Source organism: Biomphalaria glabrata, chromosome 12 (genome assembly GCF_947242115.1).
Source record: "Biomphalaria glabrata chromosome 12, xgBioGlab47.1, whole genome shotgun sequence".
Taxonomy (NCBI): Eukaryota; Metazoa; Mollusca; class Gastropoda; family Planorbidae; genus Biomphalaria; species Biomphalaria glabrata.
Genome location: NC_074722.1, coordinates 16,063,580 through 16,078,774, shown reverse-complemented (window position 1 = coordinate 16,078,774; position 15,195 = coordinate 16,063,580). Strand labels below are relative to the sequence as shown.

General features: G+C 39.6%; 2 protein-coding genes across 4 annotated transcripts; both read left to right on the top strand.

The window, feature by feature from the left end:
* The first annotated feature begins 406 nt into the window (after positions 1–406).
* LOC129922064 (cholinesterase-like) lies at positions 407–10,425 on the top strand. Of its 3 annotated transcripts, none has more exons than XM_056006370.1 (3): positions 407–475; positions 3,939–5,674; positions 9,161–10,425. In XM_056006370.1, the coding sequence occupies exons 2-3, from the start codon at positions 3,954–3,956 to the stop codon at positions 9,501–9,503; spliced, it is 2,064 nt and encodes a 687-aa protein (XP_055862345.1). In that variant the 5' UTR covers positions 407–475; positions 3,939–3,953; the 3' UTR covers positions 9,504–10,425. The 3 variants fall into 3 exon arrangements, with proteins under 3 accessions (XP_055862345.1, XP_055862343.1, XP_055862344.1); XM_056006368.1 differs by lacking the exon at positions 407–475 and adding an exon at positions 557–598; XM_056006369.1 differs by lacking the exon at positions 407–475 and adding an exon at positions 752–908.
* Positions 10,426–10,556: 131 nt separating this feature from the next.
* LOC106074444 (uncharacterized) lies at positions 10,557–14,879 on the top strand. The gene has a single exon (XM_056006367.1). The coding sequence runs from the start codon at positions 10,958–10,960 to the stop codon at positions 14,585–14,587; it is 3,630 nt and encodes a 1,209-aa protein (XP_055862342.1). The 5' UTR covers positions 10,557–10,957; the 3' UTR covers positions 14,588–14,879.
* Positions 14,880–15,195: the final 316 nt, after the last annotated feature.

Sequence of the window (15,195 nt, the reverse complement as noted above, 5' to 3'; positions counted from 1 at the left end):
GAGAGCCCCCTGATTTGGAAACCACTGCGCAGTTCATCTCATATATTGGTCTAGTCATCTGAAAGTTCCAACATAAAAATGAGAACGAAGAAGAAGAAAAGAATAGGCTACACGATGTTTTATTTTCTTCTTTAGTTGCCCGCCAGAGGTGTGTCAGTTACTAAACTAATTAAAGTGTTAAATAACTCATCTAAAAAATATGAACCAAGATTTAATAAAAAAAAAAACACTACACCTTGATATTAAACTGTGCATTTGAGTGTGTATGTTTAGTCGACTCAATTTATGATTATGAAATATTAAACTAATAAGTGATATGAAGGAACACCTGTGTCCCTCTAGCCAACATGTCAGTTTTAATATTCAATTGGACTTATAGGTGTACAGAAGCAGTGAATTGTGGGATTAAATTGTACTTGCAATTTCTAAAATGTCTTTTACTGTATTTATAAGTTGAGGAACCTGCACTCTTGTGGTGGGTACACTTTATTTCTAAGTTCAGGAAATTATATTTCGAAGGATTACTTACTTTTTTTTTTTTAGTAGGCTATATATGCGTATATATTTAAAAATGAGTATACTATGCTATGCTTCCATAGTAAGTAGATTAATGTATAAACTATATTTTTTGATGTGGGTAAATTATACATAGACAATATTGAAATCCCAAGTACTAATAAGTGGAAGATAAAAATTAAGACCTAACATAACATGGTGCGTCATTCCTGGTTATCTCCCCACCCGCCCAATAAACTAGAGTTACTCTGTGATGCTGAGACAGACTTTGTGTCCAGAAGACCAAGATGCGGCCCATAGAACTGTATTATCATTAAGTGGTGCTAACAATTGTTCTTGTTTTTGCATTGATGAATGTGATTTATTTTATTTCATATTGGTTCAGACTGAGGGTAAGAATGTCATTGCATCATTCTAATGTATTTTCTGCTAGTTTTGTCACACATAACCACATGTGAATGTTTTGCTTTAGATACAGAAATGTTGTAGGGTAACTTAAGAAAGTTGAACACAAGTAGCTGCGTTTATTTCTTAAATACGAGTTGATAGATTTTAGTCAAATACAAAAACTAAAGGACTATTTAGGCATTTCCTATATATCTTTAGTAGGTTTTATTGAGTGACTTCTGAAACATGACTTCTGTTTTCACGAGGTTTATAGATAAACCAAAAGAGGCTACAACGTATGCAAATTCGTTGACAGCGTTCTGGAGATCATGTTCATTGTGAGCTAGCAGGGCGCGTTCATCGGCATAGAGAAGCCATGGACAGCCCCTTAACGGAATAGACCACTTCACATATCTAGGAAGTTTTGTATCAAAATGACGCCTCGCTTTAAAGGGAAGTTGATAACCGTCTGACCATGGTCAGTAGCGCTTTTGGACGCCATCAGGCGAGAGTTTGGCGGAAAAAAACGCTCCGCCTGCCTACAAAAAATCAATGTCTACCAGGCGGTGGTTCTCTCAGTCCTTCTATATGGATCTGAGACATGTATACTATACAGAAAGCAACTATAACTACTTGAGCGCTTTAACCAAAAATACTTTCGATCCATCATGGACATATAGTTGCAAGACCGCACTATAAACAGCGATGTCCTTGCGAACGCCGGTATGGACAGTATAGAGGGACTTCTTATGGTCCGACAGTTACGCTGGGCAGGACACGTATCCCGTACGGGAGACGAACGTATGCCAAAGGCAGTCTTTTTTTTGGTGTGCTTAAAGAGATAAAAGAGGTGCCCCACGGAAACGCTTTAAAGACCAGCTTAGGCGCTTACTTGCCATAGCAGACATAGAAGAGAGCACCTGGTTGCATGCGACCTCAGAACGAGACAGCTGGAGGTCACTCACAAAGGCCGCTGGATACACATTTGAGACCAAAAGAAAATCCGCTGCCGAGGACAGACGCAGACGGCAAAAAGAAAATCTTAACCGACAACCGGCGGACAATGATTATGCTTGCCCTGGATGTTGCAAAATATGTAGATCACAGCTGGGGCTGCCTAGCCACGGGAAATACTCATTAATTTTCGGACTCGAAGAATAGCCTTAGTATATCTTTAGGAATCACTAACGAGAACGTAGGCTAAAAAGCCAAAATCTAATGTTTGGCTAATGTACGCTTTATTAAAAACATAATTCTAACAAGAAAAACATATAAAATTGCTCTTAATTACTAAAGAATGTTAGATTTTAAAAAGTGGAGCATTTTTTTATCCTGCCCCCCCCCCTCCCCAGTTCCGAGAAAATTCCTGGTTAAGCGAATGTATAAATGTACTACACTTCGTAATAGTCTAATGATATGCCTTTAGATCTAGACTTAGAAGAAGATGCGCAGAATGTTTATGAACATTCATTTATTAAACTCTTGAATGAATAATGTACTACACTTCGTAATAGTCTAATGATATGCCTTTAGATCTAGACTTAGAAGACGATGCGCAGAATGTTTATGAACATTCATTTATTAAACTCTTGAATGAATAATGCTTACATGCGGAAATACCCGAAGACGTATAAATATTTTCTATTTTTTTTTATAGTTTGAAAAATTATAACGGTCAAACTAGAGTTTAACCAACGAGCTAGTAATTAACATCCACTGTCAAAATTTCAAGGAAAATCGTTAGAGCCATTTTCCAGATTCATGTCCAAGTTTTTCCAATCCAGTTTTTTCTCCACCCACCCAGAAGTTTCCACGAAGGTACGAGTTGAAAAGAGGTATTGTAAAATATGTCCAGTGTTAAGTTGACATCATAAACGCATTACTTTTTGCAGCTCTCTATTGTAGGCCTACTTTATAAGAGTTAGAATTATTGATCTAAATATACATTATATATAGAAAGTTTTATATTATAAAAACAAATTATCCACCCTATTAATACGAATGTGATTCTTCATAAATTATACAGTTTTAAAATTATTCAAAGCTTATATGAACTGCATGGGTGCATGGGGGTGTGGTATTGGGGGTGAGTTTCTTCCTTCGCAGAAACACACACATATCATTACATATGTATGAATGTTTATCAGAATCGGCTTGATCAGTCAGTCCAGATTCTTCACAGTCTTAAGACGAGAGAGAGAGAGAATGAGAGAGAGAGAAGGAGAGAGAATTTGGAGAAGTTGGGACAGAAGAACGAACTGTGATGTAAAAATGTACTTGTATTAATAAACATTGAAACTGCTACAAAGTTAGACGTATTTTTACTGTCATTCAAGAATAAACTAAAATAGTAAATCATCAACAATAAAAGAACTCGCATCATAACAAGTAGTAATTAATGAATTTTGTTTGATATGGAACAAGGTAAAAAACAACTTACGGTATTGAGATATATGAATGTAAATGTGCATAAGCTTTATTTTTTTAAAACTAATCTTTTATATTTTGTTTGTTTAAATTAATAACGTAATTAAAATAAAAGAAAACAGCTTTTCCAAAAAGTAACAAAATATAACAATTTTAGTGTCCCCAACTTGGAGACCACCAAGTAAGTTAGGCAGTTCAACATGTCTGTTAGTGACTTCCTGTCTTGGTATTAGCAGACATTGTTTTGATCAACGAAATGTTTAAATATTAGTGTTAAAGACACGTTGATATATGTAGTTAAGTTATTACTTTCTTTGAGTTATTCATTTTAATCGAAACTCAAAGTACGCTCCGTATTTAAAAAAACAACATAGATTCAAAATTTTCAAAAAGCATTGAATATATGAACATTAAAAAGGAATACATAAAAATAGAAACAGTGAAAACTTACATAATTAAACGAGTATTTCAGTTTGAAAACAAATATCACGTCCACAAAATACCACCCATGATGCACCAATTGCATGCTACATTTAATGAAGTTCTTTTCTTTTCTGTTGTCCTTAACTCCATTCCCTTGTCTAATGAATCATTGTCTTTCTCTTTAGAATTGTATTCAAACCATGGCATCGTCATCACGAAGGGAGCACTGGATTACACAATTTTTCAGCCTGTGTTTGCTGATAGGTAAAGGCTCCTCGGAGTTTTGCACCGCAAGGATTACAGAAGAGGCTTTGATCAAAGGAAGGTTGATGGTTATTCATCTCGATAATAGAAGCTACACAATCGCTAGATTTCTCGGCATTCCATTTGCACAACCTCCCATCAGTCAGAGGCGATTCGCCAAACCGGAATTCTTAGATGTGCAAAACGGAACAAAGGAAGCTCTTGAACATAAAAATGCATGCTACCAGCACAAAGAGAGAAACAGTCTAAAAATGTCAGAGGATTGTCTTTACCTCGACATCTATATTCCTGTACATTTGCCTCCTACAACAACAACAACAACAACAACAACAAAAGCAACTAGCGCAACATCTATGTCAACAAGTAACACAACTTCAAAAAATAGTTCACCTGGAAATTCCACGGAAGTGAACTTAAAAGAGCAGGAAGCGTCACGGGATCTTGCATCAATTCTTCCAGCAAACAAATCGGCCGTGCTCGTTTACATTCACGGTGGAGCTTATGTCGAAGGCAGTGGAGCATTTTACGACGGATCCATTCTCGCAAGCCTCGGTGGCATCATTGTCGTGATCATCAACTATCGTTTGGGTCCGTTCGGCTTTCTTAGCACCGACGACAACGTTATACCTGGCAACCTCGGACTGTGGGATCAGCAAGCAGCCATAGAGTGGATCAGCCGGTACATTAGCAGCTTCGGTGGTGATCCTTCCCGGATAACCGTTGGCGGACAGTCCGCTGGAAGCTATAGCGCCCTCCTGCAGGCTATGCACAAACCAAACGACGGCCTCTTTAAGCGTGTGATCGCACAGAGCGGAACACCTATGTCAAGAGGCAGCCTCAGCAGGGTCGGCTACAACATTACCCTGAGCCTGGCAAACTCCTTAGGATGTGAGATCAAGGAGGATAAAAAAAGAAGCTTAGAGATAAAGGCATGCCTCATGAAACTCAACTCCTCTGCTATAATTACTGCAACGCCCCCTTACTTAACAGCATTATCTTTGCCCCTGGAGCCCTCGCTGGACAATGACTTCATCACAAATGATCCTCGTGAAATGCTTCAGAACAGCAGCACCCAGCCCCACTTTGCTCACAAAGATCTGTTAATGGGTACCATATCCGAAGATGGAGAAGTCGCTTTTCGACTGTGGGCTTTGATGCAGCCGAATCCCATCTCAATTTTGGAAAACCCTTTTAATATGTCTGAATTTGAGCGTGGTACGTTTGAATGTCTGACAGATAACCTGAAAGATGATGCACGACTCTACGAGGCTGCTGTCGCTACTGTGTTGGATCGATACATTGACTGGGAAAATCCGGAGAGCCCGACGTCCCTCGGTAACCAGTACGTTTCTTTGTTGACTGATTATATTTTTCTGCTTCCTACCGTCGATACGGTCGTGGCGCATTCCAAGCGATGGCTTGACAACGGAAGTACAGTCGAGCCCTCCCTTCAAGGCAACACGTACTTATATAGATTCAGCCTGCCGACTACTACACGAACATTTCCAAAAAGCTGGATGCCCTGGTTCAGAGGTACTGCGCATGCCTCTGACATTCAATTCGTGTTTGGCTCTATCCTAAAAGAAAACGTCACCGAAGAGAGCAAGAAACTCTCTAAGTTCATGATAAAACGTTGGTCGAACTTTATTAAAACAGGGTAGGTTTGAAATGATTAAGACACTCCATTCCTATAGAGTTGCATTGATTTAATCCTTTTGTACTTCGCCAAATGACTTTATTCTTAGCATTTTCCCTTGGTTGGGTCTTATATACAGTAAGTTTGTACATTAGGGTAATAACAAGATAAAAAAATTCTATCAAGTCGTTTACTTCATTTAATACAGAAATCACACATATTTTAAAAATTTTAACAAGTTTTAAACAATAACAGACTTATCATGAGATAAGAAATGTTTATTAGATATACGACACATTTATCCCTGCAATAAATTATTGAACCTTCCCAGAACTTTTTTATACTTTTGGTGTTATAAAAGGGAGTGACACCGACCTACATGATATAGACAGGGTAAAAAGAAACCTTCAACCAAATTTCGCTGTTTGCATCCTAAGTCCTTTCACCATAAGCCTTTACTTGCCCAGGAAGGATAGAGGCCTGGACTGCAGAGCATTTTCGAACTATGTAAGGCGTACCTGATGCACGTACCTGGCCGTGGTGCGACAGCGACACTCAGAGTTATACCTGCGGGAGATCATCACTTGGGACATGTGGATTGTGTGATAGTCTAACAACCTGTCCATGTGAAAAAATACTGTTACAGAAACCATAGCGAAAAGCCAAACACTAAACGTCGTCAGAGGCGAGAGTAGAGCGCCACAAAGCAGACTGACTTAAGAAACTGTGCAGGGAAGGTCAAACGAATCCTTTAAGGCCGATCACTCTAATTAAACCGATAAAAAAAGAAACATCATTTAACTTGGGAACATGGAATGTCTGTACATTACTGCAGACAGGCAGATATGCACATTTTGCCAAGGAAATGGTTAACTATAGATCTAGGGAATGAGTAAACTTCGATGAAACACTTTGTGAGAAACAAGACTGCAATCAGGAAAAACCCTTCTCTTTTCTGGAAAGGAAAAAGATTTCCTTGAAAATTGTGTAGCACTACTATTAAACAAGGAATCATTTAAAAGTCTTTTGGAATGGGAATCAGTTTCAGAAAGAATAATTAGAGCCAAATTTTATCACACCATTATGTGTTATGCTCTCAACAACCTTACAGCTGACAAAAATACATTTTATGACCAACTGCGAAGCATAGTTGACAAGATACATGATATGATATGATGTTTTGATCGTCATTAGAGACTTGAATGACAAAGTTGGAAGTGGCAATTGAGAGAGAAAAATGAAAATGGAGAAACGTTTGCAGACTTCTGCACATTTAAGGAACTGGTGATATCAACAGATGTCTTAGAAATATCTTGAAAATACACTGGTATATGATCAAATAGACAACAACAAACTGTAGGAGATGGGTGGACAGAGAAATACAGAGAACTGCAAATCTTAGAGAGACAGTGGAGATGGATTGGTCACACCCTTAGAGAAGACACCAACAAAAGATCTAGACAGGCCTAGAGAGGAACCCACAGGGCACAAGGCGCAGAGGAAGACCAAAAAGAATGTGGCGACGTATTGCATTAGATGAGGCCCAGAGGACAGGAAAAAGCTGTAAAGCCTTTAAAAGAGACCGTGGAGAGTGACGTGTTTTTACTGAGGCTCTATGTTGTATGAGGAACGTGTTTTTACTGAGGCCCTAACGCCCTATGTTGTATGAGGAACGTGTTTTTACTGAGGCCCTATGTTGTATGAGGAACGTGTTTTTACTGAGGCTCTATGTTGTATGAGGAACGTGTTTTTATTGAGGCCCTATGTTGTATGAGGAACGTGTTTTTATTGAGGCCCTATGTTGTATGAGGAACGTGTTTTTACTGAAGCCCTATGTTGTATGAGGAACGTGTTTTTATTGAGGCCCTATGTTGTATGAGGAACGTGTTTTTACTGAAGCCCTATGTTGTATGAGGAACGTGTTTTTATTGAGGCCCTATGTTGTATGAGGAACGTGTTTTTACTGAGGCCCTATGTTGTATGAGGAACGTGTTTTTACTGAGGCTCTATGTTGTATGAGGAACGTGTTTTTACTGAGGATCTATGTTGAAGCTCTATGTTGTATGAGGAACGTGTTTTTACTGAGGCCCTAACGCCCTATGTTGTATGAGGAACGTGTTTTTATTGAGGCCCTATGTTGTATGAGGAACGTGTTTTTATTGAGGCCCTATGTTGTATGAGGAACGTGTTTTTACTGAAGCCCTATGTTGTATGAGGAACGTGTTTTTATTGAGGCCCTATGTTGTATGAGGAACGTGTTTTTACTGAAGCCCTATGTTGTATGAGGAACGTGTTTTTATTGAGGCCCTATGTTGTATGAGGAACGTGTTTTTACTGAGGCCCTATGTTGTATGAGGAACGTGTTTTTACCGAGGCCCTATGTTGTATGAGGAACGTGTTTTTATTGAGGCCCTATGTTGTATGAGGAACGTGTTTTTACTGAAGCCCTATGTTGTATGAGGAACGTGTTTTTATTGAGGCCCTATGTTGTATGAGGAACGTGTTTTTACTGAGGCCCTATGTTGTATGAGGAACGTGTTTTTACCGAGGCCCTATGTTGTATGAGGAACGTGTTTTTACTGGGGCCCTATGTTGTATGAGGAACGTGTTTTTACTGAGGCCCTATGTTGTATGAGGAACGTGTTTTTACTGAAGCCCTATGTTGTATGAGGAACGTGTTTTTACTGAGGCCCTATGTTGTACGAGGAACGTGTTTTTACTGAAGCCCTATGTTGTATGAGGAACGTGTTTTTATTGAGGCCCTATGTTGTATGAGGAACGTGTTTTTACTGAAGCCCTATGTTGTATGAGGAACGCAAAGGAAGATGATGAGATGTACACACAAGTTTTAAAAAAGGAAAAAAATCAAGTTGCGAAACTAATCCATCAACAGCTGGCCTTCACAAATGATTGATTCAACCCATTAATTACTTGGATAGATCTATTTTGACTGACCATAAGTTGGGCTTTAATCGCCCAGATCTTTGTTATTTGACAAAAAAGTAAAATCCGCAACCATCATTGAGATCTCAATAGCACTATCTCATAATATAAGAAAAACTGAAAGGAAAATGCGAACAAAATATGAAAACCTTAACCTCGAAGACACATTTGAGGCCCAAAACATTCCTAAGAAGATTTTAGTTACCTGCCAAAGGGCAGTACTGTTGCAGACCTGCCACATTAACAAAAAAAACTTTTAGTGGACACTTACACATTTTTTCCCCACTAATGAAGCTCGACCCTGGCAGTGACAGATAATGAATATTGGTTCATTTCTAAAATAATATTAACAATAATAATATAAGTTTAAGAACACGTATTGAGTTGGAAGTGTTCAGTTCCTTAGACCTTCAGTGACCTACAAATGAGTTCATCTCATACAAACGAAAGAATACCCACACAGCCAAAAATTAATTTTGCCATTAAACACAACAACTTCAATCCAAAAAACCTCCTGACTATGTCTCTGATTCTGACCATGTCTCTGATTTCTTCTCTTTCTAGCAATCCTAACTTGGACGATGTTACCAAGACTTTTGCTAATCAAGGACTTCATGATCAATGGTTGCCCTTCCACGAATCTGACCAGCGCTATATGGACATCTCCTACACACCAGTACTAAAGAAGGTTCAAATTTCAGGTGTTAGACATTTCTGGAACGAGCTCATTCCTTTACTGAAACAGCAAACGCGCGCTGTTCGCCAGGCGGTCGAGGCGCCAAAAGGCTGCGAGGACGTCACCACGCCCAAAGGCAACAGTTCTTCTCGCAACCTAGCGCACGGGCCGATGTGTTTGATTGTTGTTCTATTCATCTCCGCTATCTTGACGGGGAAGCGAGAGATTTAAGTCATCGGCACTCGCGTTGGTTTTTAAATAACACCTTTACTAAAGATACACACAAGAGATACAGTTATCAAGGGAGACTAGCATGGCTCAGAGTTTTGACCAGAAAGCAAATAATTAAAATAGATAATGGTTTTACGGGAGAAATGAGGAAAAAAAAAATAGCGGGAATAAATTTTGTTTATTTTGGTTTCAAAATGAAAAGAATTTCTGTTTCACTTCTGATTAAAAAACTGCCTATCCCCTCAATGAGGAGGAGAAGGGGAGGGGGGGTGATTTTGTACAATTTCTGGAGCCTGGGCACGGATATCTAAAACGGCTCTAAAGATTTTTCTATAAAATTATATATATTTTTGGGCAAAGAGTTATTATTTGATTGGCCACAGAGAAAACTTGGTTTGATCCGTGATACTTTGTTATAATATAGGCTAATCTTCTTAAAACCAAATTTGGTTCGGAAGGTCTAGACAATCTATATATTGAACACACATACGTCAAATGTCCGCATGCCTTCATTAAAGAGCAAAATGAACAGACGCTCTGGCACATCTTGCACACCGTCTTCTAATTCTGTATGCATAGGCATTTCACCAAACTAAAAACATCTATATTATAGATCTTGATCCAGTATTCTAGTCTTAGACTACTGTCTTTTAATGTTGTCATGTTTAGATCTATATTATCAAACTAGGATTTTAAGTAGTGTAAGTAAATTTATAAATGCTCGTAACCAGGAATTTTTATTTTTAAATCTTTCATTCATTAATTAAGAACAAAGTAACCGCCTTTATAAAAAGTCATCAGCATCATAAAGAAGAAATTGTCTTTAAAAAATACATTTTTATGTTGCTTGTTTTGGCTAAATTTTGTTATTGTAATCCTATTTGGCACGAAGTATTAAAATAATAACAAAGGACTAATTTAATTGAATTGTTAAAATTGGTTATTTCAGTTCAATGTTAATAGTAGGCTATTTATTATCAGTTCCCACAGGATATCGGGGGAGCTGATGAGAGGCATGAACTAGGGACTGTCTTGCATACTGTCTTGTGCTCTAGACGCAATATTATAGAAAGATTATTATTTGATTCTTCTACCAGCAGGGCCGGCCTTAAGTAATTGGAGGCCCTAGACGAAGTGCATAAGGAGGTTCCAATGCGAAGCTAATAGTGTGACCCCAAATGAAATTGAAAAAAAAAATGCAATGAATTATAGACCGTTTAATATCTAAATCTAAAATCAACAAATACGTTACTGTCGTGAATTTGCTTATTTGGATTGTCACCCCTTAGTGTTTGTTACACTTGTTAACCTGTGTACTGACCGTATTTCGTAGTCCGTGTTGTGAACTCTACTATATGTGTAGTTGTTTGTCATTCAGTGAAATAAAGCTTTGAATGTAACATGGTATTGTTATTATTAAGTACAACAATTTATTTCACTGAATCTGTCTAAACATGGATAGACTACTTCGGCCTGAAAGGTTCGATGTGGAACCTACCGCACCTCAAGCACAAGAAAAGTGGCTGCACTGGTACGAAACATTTAAAAACTTTCTGTCTGTAGTTACTATAGAAAATGTAGATAACAAGCAACTACTAATTAACTACATTTCGCCATCGGTGTACCAGATGATTAGTGACAAAGAAACATATGAGGAAGCGATCCAGTCACTAAACAACATCTATGTGCAGCCCAATAACGAGGTCTTCGCAAGGCACAAGTTAGCCACGTGCAGACAAGAACAGGGTCAAAGCGTTGACGCCTTTCTTCAAAAACTCCGCAGTCTATCCAAGGATTGCAACTTCAAAGCCGTGACAGCTGAGCAACATCGTGACGAGTCCATACGCGATGCATTCATAACAGGTATTGCCTCCAACAGCATTAGAAAACGTCTCCTTGAGAAAACAGATTTAAAGTTAAAGGATGCATTTGAGGAAGCCAGAGTACTTGAACACGCCTATCAACATTCGTTATTGTACGAGTCACAGTCAGAAACCACTAGTGGGGCTACTACAAATGCTGTAAGAGAACACCCTGCTGATCCTGTCGCTCCCCAGTTGCCTGATCTACGAGCCTCGATTAATTCGACTCAAACAAGACAAGAGGTAAGCGCTATATCTATCAAGTGTTACTTCTGTGGCAGAGGAAGACATCCTCGTAATGAGTGCCCCGCACGTGAAGCCACATGTAATCAGTGTGGCAAGAAGGGACATTTTCAGAGATCTTGCAAATCAAGAAAATCTACAGCATTTGCCCTCGCTACGTTGCACTCTTTAGGACTAGGCAAATCAACCTCCTTGATTCTTCTCAATGGGGTGCCACTTAAAGCCTTGATAGACACTGGAAGCTGTGAGAGTTACGTGGCAGCTCGAGTTGCCAGGAATCACAAATGGCCGATAAAAATCTCCGTGGACAGAATATTTATGGCTTCTACTCACCTGTCTCGAGTTACTGAAGGCCATATCTTTGCTACCATTCAACTCAAAGATGAAAAATATGAAAATATTAAACTGTCACTCTTAGATGGATTGTGTTCAGATGTTATTCTAGGTTTGGATTTCATAAGCCTACACGAGAATCTACAGATTCCATTTAGTGGGAAGAGACCACCTCTGTGCGTAAGTACCCTTAGACCAGCCAAAGTAGAGGCGCCTAGTCTTTTTGGTAACTTATCTCCAAACTGCACCCCAGTGGCAACTAAGTCACGCAGACACTCACTACTGGACTCTAAGTTTATTAATACTGAGATTCAGAGACTACTCAAAGAAGAAGTAATAGAACCCTCAAAGTCCCCCTGGCGGGCACAGGTTCTAATAACATCCAATGAGAGGCACAAAAGACGTATGGTTATTGACTATAGCCAGACGATCAACAGATTTACGCTGCTAGACGCCTATCCCATGCCAAGAATGGATGAATTAGCGGAGAAGATATCACAGTTTTCTGTCTTCAGCACTCTGGACCTCAAAAATGCTTATCATCAGATCCCGATTAAAGAAGAAGAAAGGCCATATACAGCTTTCGAGGCTGGGGGTAGACTTTACCAGTTTCGAAGAATTCCATTTGGAGTTACAAATGGAGTGGCTTGTTTCCAGCGAACCATAGATAAAATAATCGAAGATGAGCAACTAGAAAATACATTCGCTTATGTGGACAATGTGACCATCTGTGGACATGATACTGAATCTCATGATAGAAACCTGCAGAGATTCTTCAAAGTAGCTCAGAAGTATGGCATTACCTTCAACGAAGCTAAAAGTGAGATAGGAACACATAGCGTCAGACTGCTGGGATACGAAATATCTAAAGGTCAGCTCAAGCCTGACCCTGAAAGATTCACAGCCTTGCGGGAATTAAATGCTCCGTCGAACCTGCTGGCTTATTATTCTCTATGGATTCCTAACTTCTCAGACAAAATCAGCCTCTTAGCTAGAAATAAACGATTTCCTGTCCCTGAGGAAGTCAAACAAGCATTCCAGAACCTAAAGGACGAGCTCGAGGAATCCGCCGTGTACACCATTGATTACACTCGCCCGCTAACAGTGGAGACAGATGCGTCTGACATAGCTATAGCAGCTACACTTAATCAAGATGGCCGGCCTGTGGCTTTCTTTTCCCGGACACTATCGCAAAGCGAAAGGCGGCACTCATCAGTGGAAAAAGAAGCGTATGCAATAGTAGAATCTTTGAGAAAGTGGAAACACTTTCTTATTGGAAGACCCTTTACCCTTGTCACAGACCAGCGATCCGTGTCCTTTATGTATTGTAGACAAAATAAAGGCAAGATCAAGAATGAGAAGATCCAAAGGTGGAGGTTAGAGCTATCCTGCTTTCACTACGACGTCGTTTACAGACCAGGTACACAGAACACTGCTGCTGACACTTTCAGCAGAAATCGCTACTTATCCGCAATGTCACGTAACGACCTAAAATTACTCCACAATAGTTTGTGTCACCCTGGTGTAACAAGAATGCTACATTTTGTGAGATCAAAAAATCTACCTTTTTCCACCGATGACGTCAGAACAGTGATCGACCAGTGCCAGTCATGTGCTGAACTTAAACCTCGATTCTTCAGGCCGCCAATAGGACAATTAATCAAAGCCACTCAGCCATTCGAAAGAATAAGCATGGACTTTAAGGGACCTCTCCCTTCCAACTCACGCAATAAATATCTGCTTACCATGATCGACGAATTCTCTAGGTTTCCTTTTGCCTTTGCATGCCCAGATATGTCATCTGCTACTGTTATTAAATGCCTAAATGAGTTGTTCGCCTTATTCGGGCTACCTTCCTATGTCCATACCGACAGAGGTACTTCCTTTATGTCTGCTGAAGTACAGAAGTACCTTAACGAAAGAGGAGTTGCTACGAGCAGGACCACGGCTTACAATCCTAGAGGAAATGGTCAAATAGAGAAACTGAACAGTACCCTTTGGAAAGCTATAACCTTAGCTTTACACTCCCAAGACTTGAGTACGTCTCAGTGGGAACTAGTATTGCAAGACGCGTTGCACTCAATTCGGTCACTTCTGTGTACGGCGACGAATAAAACTCCACATGAGAGACTCTTTGGATACTATCGCAGAAGTACTTCTGGAACATCCCTACCAACGTGGTTAACATCTCCTGGCCCCGTGTTGTTAAAAAGAAATAATAGATCCTCTAAGTATGACCCTTTAACAGAGGAGGTAGAGCTGGTGAACAGCAACCCTCAATACGCTCTTATCAAAACATCTACGGGCCGAGAAGAAACAGTTTCTTTAAGATTGTTGGCGCCCAAAGAAAAAGACTGTTTCACAGAGAATGTGAGACCCCCTGTGCTGAGAGACGGTTCCCCCAGGAATGCGACACCCTCACTTCAAAGCGAAACAGAAAGCAACACAGAGAACTCTTCTCTGAACCCTTCTGTTAACCGAACAACCAAACCACCCCTATCGGGGGAAGTGGACCCGGTTGAAGCCCCTACCATCGAGTCACCAAGTAATGTTGTTAGTACTGATACTGATTGTAGTAATACTGCCGATCCAAACTGCCGATACAACCTAAGAGAACGAAAATCAAGACCCAACTACAGGGTTTAACAGACTGATGTGTTCGATAAACAGTTGCTGTATAATAGACTAATGTGTTTGATAAACAGTTTGCTATTAACCAGTATTGCAGATGTGTTTAGATGCTTATGTTTTATTAATCATTGTATTTACTTTGACAACTTAATTTTGTGTTATATGTATAAAATTTAAACGTGGGGTGAATGTCGTGAATTTGCTTATTTGGATTGTCACCCCTTAGTGTTTGTTACACTTGTTAACCTGTGTACTGACCGTATTTCGTAGTCCGTGTTGTGAACTCTACCATGGGCGTAGCCAGGGGGGGGGTTCTTGGGGTTCAAACCCCCCCCCGAAATGAAATCCCCCCCCCCCGCAGGGGGGGAACGGAATTAAGTGACTGATTTTTGCTTTCATTTTGTTTATTTTAGGTGAGATTTTAATACTAAATCATCACTTACCACGGCAAAGCCGAGGCAGTTTTGAGTTAAAAACCCTCTACCAGGGGGTTTTGAGATTTAAAAAACACCTATCAGGGGGTTTTGAGATACAAATCCCTCTACCAGGGGGCTTTGAGTTTAAAACCACCTACAGGGGGTTTTGAATTTTAAACGCCCTACCAGAGGTTTTTGCAGTTAAAT